This window comes from Aquarana catesbeiana, linkage group LG04 (genome assembly GCF_042186555.1).
Source record: "Aquarana catesbeiana isolate 2022-GZ linkage group LG04, ASM4218655v1, whole genome shotgun sequence".
In the NCBI taxonomy this organism is placed as follows: Eukaryota; Metazoa; Chordata; class Amphibia; order Anura; family Ranidae; genus Aquarana; species Aquarana catesbeiana.
This window is the reverse complement of record NC_133327.1, coordinates 6,182,335-6,200,100: the sequence shown is the minus strand read 5'-3', so window position 1 is coordinate 6,200,100 and position 17,766 is coordinate 6,182,335. Positions and strand designations below refer to the sequence as shown.

Sequence of the window (17,766 nt, the reverse complement as noted above, 5' to 3'; positions counted from 1 at the left end):
CATGGGCCGAGAGGAATTTAGTCAACCTACGGGCCTCATATATCCCAGGGCCAGAGAACCAGTTAGCCGATCAGCTTTCAAGATCTTTCAGCCACAACAACGAGTGGTCTCTGAATCCGAGGGTCTTCTCCTGGATATGCCAACAATGGGGCACTCCCCAAATAGACCTATTTGCCTCCCCGCTCAATGCGAAGACACCGCTTTTCTTTTCAAGGTTCCCATCTCCAAAATCAGCAGGGGTGGATACCCTAACCCAGCCATGGAACTTTCAGAGGGCATACGCATACCCACCAACTCCACTGATACTGAGGTTTCTCCAACGTCTAACCACAGAAGCGATCACAGTTTTGGCAGTGATTCCATACTGGCCCAAGAGACCGTGGTTCACATTGCTAATCAAGATGACTTTGTGCAAACCGCTTCACCTTCCACATATAGACAACCTTCTGTCTCAAGGCAAGTTCTGTCACCCGCACATGGAGATCCTAGACTTGAGGGTTTGGAAGTTGAGCGGAAAAGGTTGGGCGAGTTAGGATGTTCGCATAATGTCATTCAAACACTACTACAGGCCAGAAAAGCATCTACGAATTCCACATACTATAAAGTTTGGAGAATGTTTACGGAATTGGCAGAAACGAACCATTTCAATCCTCTAAACCCCGGAATCCAGAACATACTCCTCTTTTTACAGAGTGGATTGGGCCTGAATACGCTTAAGGTCCAGGTTTCAGCCCTTTCGGCTCTAACAGACACCCGGTGGGCGCTAGATCCTCTGGTGGAACGTTTCTTGAAAGCAGTTCTAAGATTGAGACCGCCTAGAAAGACGCTATACCCCAAATGGGATTTGTCTAACGTGCTTAATATCCTTTCAAAACCTCCGTTTGCTCCCACAGAAGAATGCACCTTGGAGGATATTTCTCTGAAGGCAGTCTTTCTAGTCGCCATCACTTTGGGTCGCAGGGTATCAGAGATCCAAGCACTAGGGTCACAAGAACCCTACATTACCTTCTTCCCGGACAGGGTGGTGTTGCAACCTATTCATCAGTTCATCCCTAAAGTACCTTCAGTCTTCCATCTGAACCAAGAGTGGGTTCTTCCAGCATTCGGGGAGGATCCAGCCTCCTCAAAACTGCATGAGTTGGATATAGCCAGATCCCTAAGTCACTACCTAAATTTGACGCAGCAATTCAGGAAATATCAACGGCTATTTGTCATCCCCAAGGGTGCCAGGAAGGGAATGGCAGCATCTAAGACGACCTTGGCAAGCTGGATTGTAAGGTTAATCCAAAGAGCATATCGGGCTAATGGTCTCCCAGTTCCAGATGCGGTCAATGCGCACTCAACGCGTGGAATAGCCTCCTCCTGGGCAGCTTTGGCGTGAGTCTCCCCTGAGACAATTTGTCGAGCGGCCAGCTGGTCGTCCTTCAGCATGTTCCCAAGATTTTGGGGAAAGGACTTTGCAGTCATATGTACTGTAGCTTTTTTGTTTAATTAAATTGCTTTATTGCAGTACCCTCCCTGTAAGCGAGTTATTTACCATGGGTATGCTGACATGGGAGGCACCTGGAAAACAAAAAATTGAATACTTACCTTTCCGTAATTTTCCTTTCCTGGTGCCTGCCCATGGCAGCATACACCCTCCCTTCAATGATCCTTAGTGTTATGAGATCTAGTTACAAGAATACTGACTAAGGGGAGGAACTCTTTTTTATAGAGTTAAAATGGTCCTGTGGGTTGGTAGGGGGCGGAGCAACCAACCATGGGTATGCTGCCATGGGCAGGCACCAGGAAAGGAAAATTACGGAAAGGTAAGTATTCAATTTTCCGTTATCGCTAGCGCTGGCTATAATGGATTGTAAAATAAAACATAGGGACTAATGCGCAAAACCACACCCTCATACAATAAAAATTAGTACCAGATGAGAAGCTGCCAACATAGATAAGTGTACTCACACACTTCTGACAAACAAGTATTCAAATATGGTATATATGTGGCGCTAATCTATCCTAATGTACTGATTCCAAATATGCCAAAAACATACAATGCATCAACAGTAAATGAATAAATATGACATCCTCTTCCAAGTGCAGTGTGCATATATAATAGCTATATCCTATAATACCTAATGCATCCAGATATTATGATTCCTTACACTCAAAAGCATGCAAAATGTATTAAAGTGAACCGTGCAAAATACAACTCCTGTTGCAATTTTTTTCAACCAAGATCAAAATGGTGACAACAGTGACAACAATGTGCAAAAATACCATAAAGTGCATGCGTGCAACTCCAAATGCAACTATGGGTGCAATAATTCATAAATAAACCATCAATCCACAAGGTAATACTAACAACATAGTGATCCAAAAATATTACAATAAATTCCTCGTGCTCATAAACCTATATTAAAGTGCTTCTTACAATGCGCAACTCCTGTTGCAATAAGTGAACAAAGTGACACAATGTGCAAGATATCATATATACATTAATGCGACTGCAGATGCGACTAATAAACCCAGCATCTCCATATAAATAATACTATACATATAAAGTGACAATCCTGCAATGAAAGTCCCAAAAAGCGCTGTTTCATGCAATGTGACTTGTAATCTCCAAAAGGGAAGTCTATTTGAAAGGTGCAATTAAAGGTGACTTGTGACAAGTTCTTCCACTCTTGTTCTGATGTGAGACAAGTTGTTTCTCCCAGCCTCTCACCTGCAGTAGCGGCCCCCAATGGGCAGAGTCAGACAAAGATGCACAGATGGATGGTGCTCTGTATAGGGGATGGATCTCCTCAGGCGATCCCACTTCCCGGGAGGGGATGTCCGTGGATCCGGCTCTCTGCAACGATCACCGCCACTCACAATGGCCCCAGGGTGATGGTGAGGGAGAAAAGAATAGCCCCCATAGTGTAATATTCCAAGTATATTTTATTAAAAACATGTAGTAACTTACATAGTATTCCAAAGCAAACAGTGTGTAAGCAGAAAGCTTCCGGGCTCGGTCGTGCCCGAGAAGCGTCGGCACCTGGCTCTTCCTACCCTGACACGTTGCGTCACACCACGTGACTTTCTCAAAGGGATGAGGAGTCCGGTGCCTCGCAGCCAGTTTAAATCATCGCCGCTGCCATAGCGACAATACAAACAAACACTTAATCCGAACCTCCGTGCATATACAGCACGCTCAATGGATGATGTTACTCATGGACAGTTTATTATATATAATGATCCATAGCGATCGGTCAGATCCCATGATTACTCAGGAATGAAATAAATAAATTAAAATTCAGAAATAAATTAAATCAAAATAGATCCATATATTAGTTACAACCCATACACCACCTGCCCCATCTAGTGGTGAATGAAGGTGCAACAACTACCAAACTATATGTATCAGAGAAAACAAGAAGTATATAAGTTATAGACACTGTTCAATGGTATAGCTGCAAGAGCCTAGCAATCATACCCTCTACACTCAATAGTAGGCATATTCACAGAAAAAGAGAGGGGGCCGAGTGGGACTTTAAATGAGGCAGTAGACAGGTTGGGGAGAGAAAAAAATGTTCAAATTTATTGTGTAAAAACATCCTGGTATATATCACATGTGAAATAGTAGGCATATTCACAGAGCAGAGTATTTCACAAACCATCTACAATGTTGTTAATACCCTGTTCAGACTATTAAAAAACAGCAAGAAAAGGCGCGATATGACAAGTGGTCCCCATATATCACCACACTGGAAATATTTTAAATCAAAGGCACAATCTAACTATTACTACCTACTATGGGGATTGGAAAACAAATGATATAATTCAGCCTAACTGTTAAAATCTATAAGATTAAAATAATATTAAAATATATATTAAAATATGTGTCTATATTGTGTCCTAGTGGCGATAAAGTCCGTAATTCGTGAATCCATCTTGATTGAGCTTGACTGATCTTAATGATTTTATTATCGCCCCTCCAGTGGGGTTTATACTTTTCTATTCCGCAGACTCTCAATGGTGAAGGATCACTATTATGATAATCTGCATAGTGTTTAATAAACTATGCTTATCAAAGCTTTTCTTAATATTACGTACATGCTCTTTTAATCTCACCCAGAGTGCTCTCTTTGTCCTGCTGATGGAGGTACCTGGGATACGGGGGTCTTCTATCTCGAGGGGACTGGTGATAGGGTCTCCCTTGATAGTTGTTAAACTGTCCATTGTTCTTCCAGAAGGTTTTTTTTCCAATTATTGCCTTTCCACCTCTGTTTATGTTGGGGGGTGTTATAAGCATTGTAGTTTCCTTGAGTCCTATTTATGGGCGTAGTGCCCTCAATTTTTCTTTCGTTTAAATTCTCAATCATCTTTACTTCTTTAACCGGGGTACTATAGTTGGAATTTATAATTACCTCTTCAATTTTATTCTGCCATTTAAATACAAAATCATCATTAAAATCTTTTATATCCCTCTGGTATTTTTTTATTTTTCGTGCAGCTGTTTCTTTATCTTTTTGTTCCATGTCTCGATTCACTTGTTTGGATAATGCAATAAATTCTGGTGATTCTTTAGAGGGTTCCAAAGTGGTTTTAATTTCCTCAATGGTTTTATTCAAAAGTCTAATCTTCTTTTGTTTTCTTTTTCTCAGAAACTCGAGCAACTCTAGGCCCTTGCCATTGAAGAAATGGAACCATTCATCTGTGGATTCCTTATCTACTAAACCATCATTTATAGGTACATCCCAGAGAAGTCTTCTGGGTACTATTTTGTCTTTGATATATTTTTCATGTGTTACCTTATCCCACCATGCGTTAATTTTTTCCCCCCAAAAAAGAAAAAATTGTCCTTCTTTCTTTATTCTTTGAAGGGAAGGGGTTTTACCCATGTAAAAAGTGTTACACTTGCAGGCACACGAGAGAAGATAAGAAGAAGAAATTGAGTTTTACATCTACTGTCACGTCACAAAATTACGTGATAGAGGACTTCATCTCATGTAGGAGTGAAGGAGTTGTCTATCTTTTGCAGTGCCCCTGCCGTATTCAATATGTCGGCAGGACAAAGAGAGCACTTTGGGTGAGATTAAAAGAGCATGTACGTAATATTAAGAAAAGCTTTGATAAGCATAGTTTATCAAAACACTATGCAGATTATCATAATAGTGATCCTTCATCAATGAGAGTCTGCGGAAAAGAAAAGTATAAACCCCACTGGAGGGGCGATAATAAAATCATTAAGATCAGTCAAGCTGAATGAAGATGGATTCACGAATTACGGACTTTATCGCCACTAGGACACAATATAGAGTTTGACTTGAACTGTTTTATTTCAAATGTTTAAGTTCACATATTTTAATATATATTTTAATATTATTTTAATCTTATAGATTTTAACAGTTAGGCTGAATTATATCATTTGTTTTCCAATCCCCATAGTAGGTAGTAATAGTTAGATTGTGCCTTTGATTTAAAATATTTCCAGTGTGGTGGTATATGGGGACCACTTGTCATATTGCGCCTTTTCTTGCTGTTTTTTTAATAGTCTGAACAGGGTATTAACAACATTGTAGATGGCATAGACGTGTTTGTGAAATACTCTGCTCTGTGAATATGCCTACTATTGTGTGTAGAGGGTATGATTGCTAGGCTCTTGCAGCTATACCATTGAACAGTGTCTATAACTTATACACTTCTTGTTTTCTCTGATACATATAGTTTGGTAGTTGTTGCACCTTCATTCACCACTAGATGGGGCAGGTGGTGTATGGGTTGTAACTAATATATGGATCTATTTTGATTTAATTTATTTCTGAATTTTAATGTATTTATTTCATTCCTGATTAATCATGGGATCTGACCGATCGCTATGGATCATTATATATAATAAACTCTCCATGAGTAACATCATCCATTGAGCGTGCTGTATATGCACGGAGGTTCGGATTAAGTGTTTGTTTGTATTGTCGCTATGGCAGCGGCGATGATTTAACCACTTAAGGACTAGCCTCGTTTTGGATTTTAGGTGTTCACATATTTAAAACAGTTTTTTCTGCTAGAAAATTACTTAGAACCCCCAAACATTATATATGGTTTTTCTTCCAAAACCCTAGAGAATAAAATGGCGGTCTTTGCAATACTTTTTTTTGCACCGTATTTGCGCAGCGGTCTTAAAAGCGCACTTTTTTTGGAAAAAATTCACTTTTTTGAATAAAAAAATAAGACAACAGTAAAGTTAGCCCAATTTTTTTTTATATTGTGAAATATGTTACGCCAAGTAAATTGATACCCAACATGTCATGCTTGAAAATTGTGCCCGCTCGTGGAATGGTATCAAACTTTTACCCTCAAAAATCTCCATAGGTGACGTTTAAAAAATTCTACAGGCTGCATATTTTGCGGTACAGAGGAGGTCTAGGGCTAGAATTATTGCTCTCGCTCTACCGGTCGCTGCGATACCTCACATGTGTGGTTTGATCATATGCAGGCGCTACTCGCGTATGCGTTCACTTCTGCGCGCAAGCTCGTCGGGACGGGGGGGTTTTAAAATTTTTTTTTTTATTTTTATTATTTATTTTACAATATTTTATTTATTTTTACACTGTTTTTTAAAACTGTTTTTTTAAAAAAAAAAAAATTGTGTCACTTTTATTCCTATTACAAGGAATGAAAACATCCCTTGTAATAGAAAAAAGCATGACAGTTCCTCTTAAATATGAGATCTGGGGTCAAAAAGACCTCAGATCTCATATTTACACTAAAATGCAATAAAAAAAAAAAAAAAAAAAAGTAATTTAGAAAAATGACATTTGAAAAAATGTGCCTTTAAGAGGCGTGGACAGAAGTGACGTTTTGACATTGCTTCCGCCCAGCAGTGTCATGGAGACGAGTGGGCGCCATCTTAGCCTCGCTCGTCTCCAGACACACCACAGGGAAGGACGCGATCGCCTCCGCCTCTACCGACGGCTCCGGTAAGCGGCGGAGGGCACCGGATCGCGGCGGGGGGCGCCCTCTCCCGCCACCGATAAAAGTGATCTTGCGGCGAATTCGCCCCTTTACAGGCATACTTTAGATACCCCCCAGGTTCGAAATTTAAAGGAATATTACACTTTTATTGTTTCACTTTAAGCATTATTAAAATCACTGCTCCCGAAAAAAACTGACATTATTAAAACTTTTTTTTGCATTGATCCATGTCCCCTGGGGCAGGACCCAGATCCCCAAACACTTTTTATGACAATACCATGCATATAAGCCTTTAAAATGAGCACTTTTGATTTCTCCCATAGACTTTTAAAGGGTGTTCCGCGGCTTTTGAATTTGCCACGAACACCCCAAATTGTTTGCTGTTTGGCGAACGGGCGAACAGCTAATGTTCGAGTCCAACTCATGTTCAACCCGAACATAAAGCCCATCCCCACATATTTGGTGGACATGTCCTAAACTGCAACCTGTCTGTAAAGAGGCTCACTGACTTACAAGCCAGATAACCACTTACACTCTTGACTTCTCCACCTCAATTTTTGTTACATCACTCCTCGATCCTGAAAAGTGGCTACAATCGCTCACTTGCCATGCATATGGTAAATGTGGCGAAGATGTGCATCCCATCTAAATGGCACTCCCCAGAACCACCATCTGTAGCAGACTGGCTTCGATGTGTACAAAAACCACAGAAATGGAGGAAATAGTCAAGTAAAAGACACCCCCTCTAAATTTATCAAACTATGGTCTTGCTGGTTACACTTCGTCGCAACAGATGAATACAAACAGGCTATAATCTGAAATGGCCTCGGGAGTTGTGGTAGGGAAATGAGGTAGGTAACTCTCTGGATTCCCCCCCCCACCCCTTAGTCACCCCCCTTGAGAAAGCACCTCACCCCCTTATCTCTCTATCCCCATGTCTCCGATCTCCACATCAGAGTCTAACCACAAAATCCATTATAAAAACTACTATATTTATTACCACATGTTATTCTCTGAAAGAATGAAAGATTCTTGATTCTTAATTGACCATTTGCCTATTGACAAGTGTTTTTACCTTCAACAGATATATTGTTCAATCCATAAAGCGCTACGTAAACTGTTGGCGCTATATAAATCCTGTATAATGATTCATATGTTTATTACAGCGTCTGCGATTATGCTTTCACCTGTTATGTCTTTTATACCCACAATAAAAACTTTAAATACTGAAAAAAAAAAAAATGGATGGATCATTGCAGTGTTACTTTAACAAAGACAATATAGTTCACTGCCCTTTGCGGTACAACTGGGGCAGCTTCCTGCAAAGTATTCCGACTATGCTGTTTGAACTTGTTTTTCCTGTTTCCCTTGCCTTAGCCATATTTATTGTAGTTGTCATATATTACTGTATTGAGGACAGCATCTGTCAATGTTGTGGGGGGGGGTGTAGGGAGGTGCAGTCCCCTTTCTCCACTGCAAGTGGTGCTCTAACCATAACAATGTTGCAGTAGGAGAGGAAGTCAGGAGGAACCTACTCCTCTTTGGTTTCCTGGGTCACTAGGAAGTGATTTGGTCGGATGTCGCTGTCCTATGTGGCTCTGGTGGCCATCTTGGGTCAGGTAGAGTCTATTTAAGACCCTGGCTCCCATTCATTTTATGAGTGGTTAGTGTAGGGACAGGTTACTCGTCTGTCTGGGAAAGCGAATTGTGGTAGGGAAAGGTTTTAGATGAGTAGGCATAGGACAGGGACACACTATTCTCTCAGGAATCCAGAGTCATACTATAAATGCATAAGCAAGAATAAATGCTTACAAAGGACAATCTTTAGTGTATTATCCATCAACAATTAATGGCCATAAAAGAACATAATTAGAAACAATTAGTCAAAACAATAATTGTGACATGATACAGTATACAAATAGAATCAGACATTGATAAATGTTGTAAAAGAGCCAATAGGATTGCAGCATGAGGTGCTCTACGCATTTCGTGACACAATCACTTCATCAGGAATAGGGATGAGCCAAACACCCCGGGTTCGGTTTGCACCAGAACATGCGAACAGGCAAAAAATTTGCACGAAGAAGTAAACACAGTTAAAGTCTATGGGACATGAACATGAAAAATCAAAAGTGCTCATTTTAAAGGCTTATATGCAAGTTATCGCCATAAAAAGTGTATGGGGACCTGGGTACTGCCCCAGGGGACATGTATCAATGCAAAAAAAGTTTTAAAAACAACTGTTTTTTCAGGAGCAGTGATTTTAATAATGCTTACAATGAAACAATAAAAATGAAATATTCCTTTAAATATCATGCCTGTGGGGTCTCCTTAGCTTGCCTGTAAATTAGCCCATCTGTGTGATGTGTTTTACAGTCCTGCAGCAATATGACATTTCTAGAGGAAAAAATTTCATTTAAACTTGCTTGCGGCTGTAATGTATTACTGGCTCCCGGTAATATAGATAAAAATCAAGGAAAAAAAAATGCGTGGGTCCCCCCCAGTCCATTTTAAGGGGAACTCCACGCCAAAAAAAAAAACAGCGTGGGGTCCCCCAAAATCAATACCAGGTACCAAGTACGCAGCCTGAAGGACAGGATGGGAGGGCGAGTGAGCACTCCCCCTCTCCTGAACCATACCAGACCACAGCACCTTGTCCCGATGTTTATCTGGACAAGGGTCTCATTCCCACAACCCTTGCCCGGTGGTTGTGGGGGTCTGTGGGTTGGGGGCTTATTGGAATCTGGAAGCCCCCTTTAACAAGGGGGCCCCCAGATCCTGGCCCCCCCATGTGAATGGGTATCGGGTACTTTGTACCCCTACCCATTTACCAAAAACAAAGTGTCAAAAAGTAAAAAAACACAAAAGACAGATTTTGACAATTCCTTTATTGAAAAAGAAAAAAGAATAAAAAGTGTTCCGCGATGTCCACCCTTCTTCAAACACGGCGCAGACAAAGAAAAATAGAAAAAGCAAAAAAGCTCCGCCTCGATGAGAGGCGTCCCGCCGACTGCTGTCTTTTCGCGGTGACAGCTGTTATAAAGGAAAGCCACCTGCTGAGGTAACCAGATGACCCCACCCCCCTCTGATGGCACAAAACTGTCTCCTGTCATTTTTACATTTTTGACACTTTTTTGGTGAATGGGTATGGGTACAATGTACCCGATACCCATTCACATGGGGGGACCATGATCTGGGGGCCTTCCAGATTCCAATAAGCCCCCGCCCACAGACCCCCACAACCACCGGGCAAGGGTTGTGGGGATGAGGCCCTTGTCCCCATCAATATGGGGACAAGGTGCTTTGGGGTGGACCCTAAAGCACCCTCCCCATGTTGAGGGCATGTGGCCTGGTATGGTTCAGGAGAGGGGGGGCACTCAGTTGCATGTTCGGAAAAGGGTCTGGTATGGGTTTTGGGGGGACCCCCACACCATTTTTTTTCAATTTTGCCACAGGATTCCCCTTAAAATCCATACCAGGCCTGAAGGGCCTGGTATGGATTTTAGGGGGGGCCCCCACTCCATTTTTTTTTAAATGTTGGCACGGGGTTCCCCTTAACCATTTTATTACTCTGTGATATACACTGAATATATAGTCTATGCTAAATGCAGAGTATATATATATATATATATATATATATATATATATATATATATTGTAAGGTTAGGGGGGATTGTATCTCCACAGGACCTAGTGCAAAGCCATTAAACTTTAAACAAAAAGGCTTTTTTTTTCAGCAAGCAAATCAAAATAAGGCTTCCAGCAGCACCCAAGCACAAAATACAAAATAAAGTCTGCTTATCTTCAGCACAAAGTAAAAGTAAAAAGGCACATACAGTTTATAAATGGGTCTTTGTCCCAAGGGTTTAACAGTCCTTGTTGGATCTTTTTTAGCAGCCTCCAGCAGACTCACAACTCTTCAAGACAGGTGTATTCACCAACTCCTCCTCTCCACCACACCTAACCACACTTCCTGTCTTTTAAGAGCTGCTTCCTGGAGTGTGTGTGCTGGAACCCCTGTAGTCAGGGGTGGAGGGTTTGGGATTGCTGGAGGAGTTGGGATTGCTGCACATAAAAATATTTATTTAAAATATAAAATTACATCAAAGATGCATGGTATACGGTATATGGTGACGTTATGGGCTAACATAGATTCTTTAAAATCACATACCTACAAATGGCTGCATACACAGAAGAATATATATAGCTCATTATCATCATCACATGATTAGATAATTCAATCTTTAAATAATCTGGAATCAATTAGTACTAGAGTATACCTTCAGATGTATTTTCTGACCGATTATATGTTCGTGATGTGGGAGATTTAGTACACCTGTTGATTAAAGTCGTTCCAATTCCTTGAAAAACTTTATATACTGATAAGGAATTTGTTATACTCTAGTACTAATTGATTCCAGATTGTTTAATTATTTAGGTATCTAATCATGTGATGATGATAATGATCTATATATATTCTTCTATGTATGCAGCCATTTGTAGGTATGTTGTTAAAGAAGGGCATTATCTATGTTAGCCCGAAACGTCACCATTTATACCAAGTATCTTTGATGTAATTTTATATTTTCAATAAATATTTTTATATGCAGTAATCCCATCTCTTTTTTCTATATTTTGGCCCTTGGAAAGGCCAGATTTCTTGCACATTCTACTGTGACCGACCTCACCCTTCGAACTTTTATATATATATATATATATATATATATATATTAGACAGTATATGTATATATATATATATATATATATATATATATATACAACACTGCCTGCACTGACTGAATATAGAGTCTACACTGAATATATAGTCTACACTGAATGCAGAGTATATATATATATATATATATTAGACTGTATATATTTTTATTAAATACATTGCCTGCACGCCACTAACTAACCTGCCTGCCTAATCTAGCTCAATCTATGTCCGTACACACATTATACAAGGCCGCTTACATAGTATGGGGCGTGGACATAGTCCCCCTGTGCCATGATTGGCCAAAGGCACCCTGTCTTAGGCCAATTATGGCTCTCGTAGCAGAGCACGCTGTGATTGGAAAAAGCATGCAGGTGAGGTGCATGCATTGGCCAATCATCAGATGTCAATGCACTGCGATCTCACCGTGCATTATGGAGCATTCCACGATGCTCGAATTTGCCACAAACGCCCCATATGTTTTGTTAGTTTGCAAGCAAATGACTCGACTCAACTCGAACATCGGCTCATCCCTATGGGTCAGGAAGTGAAGGGAAGTCTCTGCAATGGGTCACGGATAGCGGAAAAAATCTGACAGAGGTTCTTACCCTCCCTTACTCTATCCAAAATGAAAAAAAAGGTTTTGCCTTGAATTCTACTTTACAAGGAGCTGGTAAATGTAACTCTTGAATGAACCAAATAGTCGCAGACCTCCTGTAATGTAGGAATTCTGTTTTGTTGCATGAGAAGATCCCATTGAAGAGCATCTGGGAGTCTGGAATTGTGCAAGAATTTGTGGTGGACTTTAATACAGATCTTGTACTGTGCACTTTTACAACAATCAGATCACAGTTTTTGCGGCGCATTTAAGCTTTTTGGACACTTTGATGTAGCATTTTTATGTATTTATTGGATTTCCATATTTTTATTATTTTAAGGTTTCTCACATTTGTTTTTTTTTCATAATTTTTCATAATGTTTCTTGGTTTGGACACATTTATGTTCACAGGTATATGTAACTCAGTTGGAGTTTTGTGATTGCACCAATATGTTATAATATATACTAGCAGCGTCACACTTTATTAATGTTATTAATATCTGAATTATCCTTTGCAGTGGAGCTGCTCTCACAAGAGTTAACTGCATGTTTAGATTAGGGGAGAATAAATCCACTTTTATTTACTCGATCCTCCACTTCCACAGTAGACAGTGTCAGTGCTGCGATAGACTGTCCTTTGGCATGTTCATGCCCTGTGCAAGGTTATGGACTCTGCATCTGTCTTGATGACATCAAGAATTTAAACTCCATTGGGTAGAAGGAGCCAGGGACTTAACTAGTGCATAGGACATAGAGCGGAAGACTTTGGATCGACTGCACACCCACACAAAAATTATGATAAGATTCCTTTATTGAAAATTAATAAAAGCAATGGATTCATAGGACACTTGTTGTGCCTATTATGAGGGGTTCCAACCATCTGTGCGCATAGCATCTGGATCTGCATACTTGCTGCGCCCATTATGAGGGGTTCCCACCATCTGTGTGCAGAGTTCCTAGGTCTGCACACCTGCTGTGCTCATTATGAGGGGATCTCACCATGCCTGGACTAAGTTCCTGGGTCTGTACACCTGTTGTGTCCATTATTAGGGGTTTCCACCATCCCTGTGCTGAGTTTATGACTCTGCCCCTAGAGGAGGGCTGGAAGGGAGTCAGGAACTGGAGTTCTCATCACTGGGCTCCCCAATGAATATGAAGCCATCAGTAATTAAGCCAACCAGGCAGTTTAAATATTCTTTTGGGTGGACAGTCTCTTAAACATTTCAAGTTGACCATCAAGTTCTGCAAAGCTGCTCATGGTGCTTGAGTAGTTCAGAAGTTTGACTGTTTCAGTGAGATAATTATATAGATAAAAACACAAATCTGTCATGGTATGATACTGGATAACACTTTATTATTCCTATTAGCTATGTGGTCATCTGTAAAAATAAATTCCATGTGGACATCAAGGGCTCAGGATGATAGTGTTGGTCTGTCATCAATGTATCTCACTCCACTGTAGGCTTATTCTGTGGATGGTTAAAAAAAATTACATTAAATAATCAAAAAACATAAAAAAGAAGTGTTAGCAATAACTGTGCATGTAATAACGTCTCAAAATAATAAATAAATATGTATATTTCACAATATGGCGGAGATCTAAAACTCTGTCAGCTATAAAGAAGGAATTAAATGAAAATGTGTATGCATACATACGGTTAATATAGTATTTATTGTACTCATTCTCCTAGGGCGGTAACAGCTGAGCAAAGAGAAATATTTTTGAAACTCAGAGCAGGGGACTGTACAGAAGAAACCACTTTGTGTCGATAAGCGTCAGGGCTGGGCTCAGCCCTTCCATCTCAAAGCTGGGCACTCAGCTGTCAGCTAATTGCCAGCTCCTATATCTCCACAGTGACTCACCTGTTGATGATATCCTGCTCGTCAGTCCTGTCTACTTAAGCTGTCCAGTCCAGATTATCTCTGCCTTCGCCTTGGTCACATCTCTAGAGATTCTCTCCTGTGTTCCTGTTAAAGACTTGCTTGGCTGACATTCCTTCTGGCTCCAGATCCTACTTGCTGTTCTACTACGCTCATCTCTGGCTCCCTGACATTTTGGCTTGTCTGACTATCCATTCTGGTTCCTGAACTCTGGCTATGTTTTGATTACGTTTACTCTGTTTACCTTTTTTATTATTATTAAACAAGTGCGATTTAACTGTACTTCTGTCTCAGTCTGATTCATGGTTTCTGACAATAAGTGCCCATCAGTGCCACCTATCAGTGCGCATCAGTGCCACCTATCAGTGTCCATCAATGCTGACTATCAGTGCCTATTAGTTCCGCATATCAGTGCCGCCTCATCAGTGCCTCATCATCAGTGCCACGTCATCAGTGCAGCCTATCAGTGCCTCCTCATCAGCGCACATCAGTGAAGGAGAAAAATGACTTGTTTGCAAAATATTATAACAGAAAATGTTTAATGTTTAATAACAAAACATAAAAAACCCACGGTGATTAAATGCCACTAAAAGAAGGCTCTATCTATCTAAAAAAAAGATACACGTTCAAAGTGTGACAGCGCTGAAAGCTGAATATTGGCCAGGGCAGAAAGGAGGTGAAAGTGCCCGGTATTAAAGTGGTTAAAGAGCCCCCTTCTCTCTAATACACTTTCTGACCCCCACTCTACCTCTGCCTCCTGTAATGACATTAGCAGGAGGAACAAATGAGAAGGCAGCAGGAGACCAAAGAAATCAGTTCCAAAAAGTGTTGTTTTCCCATTGGACTTCGGGAGACTATTTCTCAGAAATGAAGTGTTGTTCACTAGCGTGGGAGGCAGGTAGACCTTTTCTTGGAAAGCTTACTATAGAAACAGGGTTCTTCTAAGCAACAACTGCTTACCCTCTGCCTTTACCAAATCAGAGGGGCATAAAGGTATAAAAGGTGGATATGAAACTACATGGTGTAGAATACTGATGTGAAATCACGTGTGGGTATGTTGTGCCCTGAGTGCTATAAAATTAAATTCATTAAAGGTGTTTCACCCTCTGCCTGTTGATCACAAAGTGTATTTAGAAAAAATAAGTGCCAAGCTTCAAAACAAATATGACCAACTAACGTGTTACAACCTCTGGTGAAGTAAAACCATTGATGTGTTACACCCCCTGACGTGTGTAAACCAAGAATTATCCTTCACAAATAAGATATAAAAGTGTCACACCCTCTGCCTGTTGGTCACATAGTATTTTCCAAAAATAAATGCTAAACTTCAAATTGGTGTACCTGCTAACGTGTTACACCTTCTGGTGTAATACAACTGCCTGGTGTGTTACACCCTCTGGGGTGTGTAAACCAAAACCTATTCTGTGCAGTGGGCTAACATTTACAGAGGGTAGGGTTCTCTGTTCCCCTGTGTGTGTGCAAAGTGATCAATGTGATTGACCCTCTGTGTCAAAAACCAGAGGCAAATATGCAAATGTATATTCACAAAGGATCAAGAGGAATAAAATAAATAAATATAAAAAATTATTAAAAAAGGGAATTAGTAAATGAAAAATGGAAAATAATTATAGATCTCTGCGTTCCACCACAGTACAAACCCTAAAGCAAAAACCAAAACAGATGCTAAAATGCTTCAAACACTAAATCAATAGCAATTAGTCCATTCAATAAATAAAGTGACTTGTGCTCAGAAAACAGTGTCCAGTGCTTCATCAAAAATTGGTGCTGGTTATCTTTTCAAGTGACAGTGGTGCCAAGTGATATTATCCGTGTTGGTAATGTGATTGCACTCACCGATGACATTACCCCCCAAGGGGTGTTATGCCTTCACAGTATGAGCCACTGTGCAGCTCTCTGGAATCCTGCTGGGCAATCTGAGAAACGTTTTGCTGGCTTTCCACCGTGATGTCACATGAAGGAAAGGGGAATGCCTATAGCGTAATATTGCTTAAGAGAGGCTTTATTTTGTAAAAAATTGGAACATATACTCACATTTTATACAGTTTTAAACATGTAGTAATTAAAACCGGAGCTGGCGCTGTGTAAACAACAATCGCCGCTCAGACCAGAAGTGATGCAATGACGCTCTACGCGTTTCATCATCCAAGACGTCATCTGGAGCGTCCATCTTGTTACACCTCCCACTTTTTATAGGGTGTAGTGTCCCTACGGCACTTGCGCGAAGTAACACGGCGGCCATTTTTGGTTGGGTTTTGTAGACCGAATCCCATATTGAGGCGAAAATGGTTTGGCAAATGGGGAGACATTCAGTTAAGCTGTTTTTCTAATACAGTAGCAGATTATATGCTGCGTTCCCATTCTCATAGGAGACTCTACAGCAGAGACCCCCAGCCAATTAGCTAAACTAGCGGTTTTGATGGTAATTGATATGTTATTCAATATGGCCAAGCTGTGGTACTGCCCGGGTCACTGCATACTACAAACATGTACCCATTAGAAAAGTTTGTGAAATAAAAGGCACATAGGCCTTAAGGCCGAAGTAAGCATAATAAAATATGGTAAATTAAAATCAAAATTGATTAATTAAAATGACAATAAATATACAATAAAATGAAAAATGACAATAGATACACAGTAAAAAAATTTAAAAAAAATATAAATATGTTTTTTAATAAGAATGAAGAATGAAAAAAATGAAAAAATAAAAAAATAAAATGAAAAAAATAAATAAAATGTGAAATGAAATGAAATAAAATATATGACAAATTGAACTAATTTATTCGGACATATAAGGATAATAGAAGGTGAATGTTTAAATCCTAAACATAGAATATATATAGTATAAATAAAAATAAAATAAGAAATTGGTTAAAAGAAATTAATTAAAAAAAGGGGTAATTCATATGGCTGTATGGGAAAAGTGTATATATATATATATATATATATATATACATATATATATATATATATATATATATATATATATATATATATATATATATATATATATATATATATATGTAGGGAAGGCATGTATGTGTGCATGTGCTACAGTCAACTCATACCCAAATGTATGATATTGATGAGTTAAGATGTCAATATTTGAAACATTAAAAATATATTAATCATACATATGTGTATGAGACTTGCGTCACTTCTGATCTGAGCGGCGATTGTTGTTTACACAGCACCGTCTCCGGTTTTAATAACTGCATGTTTAAAACTGTATAAAATGTGAGTATATCTTCCAATTTTTTGAATGGAAATTTTCTTTTATGGGCATTCCTCTTTCCTTCATGTGACATCTCGGTGGAAAGCCAGCAAAACATTTCTCAGATTGCCCAACAGGATTCCAGAGAGCTGCACAGTGGCTCATACTGTGAAGGCATAACACCCCTGGGGGGGGGGTAATGTCATCTGGTGAGTGCAATCACATTACCAACAGGGATAATATCACTTGGCACCACTGTCACTTGAAAAGATAACCAGCACCATTTTTTGATGAAGCACTGGACACTAGTGTTTGAAGCATTTTATCATTCATTTTGGTTTTTGCTTTAGGGTTTGTACTGTGGTGGAACACAGAGATATATAATTATTTTCC

The 17,766-nt window shown here is 39.8% G+C and overlaps 1 protein-coding gene across 1 annotated transcript in view; it reads right to left on the bottom strand.

Annotated features, from left to right (window-relative positions):
• Positions 1 to 13,586: 13,586 nt before the first annotated feature.
• The window catches only part of LOC141139017 (WAP four-disulfide core domain protein 12-like), a 32,769-nt gene continuing 28,589 nt past the window's right edge, over positions 13,587 to 17,766 (bottom strand). Inside the window, exon 4 of the mRNA XM_073624788.1 lies at positions 13,587 to 13,729. Within this exon, the coding sequence (XP_073480889.1) occupies positions 13,725 to 13,729 (5 nt within the window). The 3' untranslated portion in view covers positions 13,587 to 13,724. The remainder of the gene's footprint in view (positions 13,730 to 17,766) is intronic.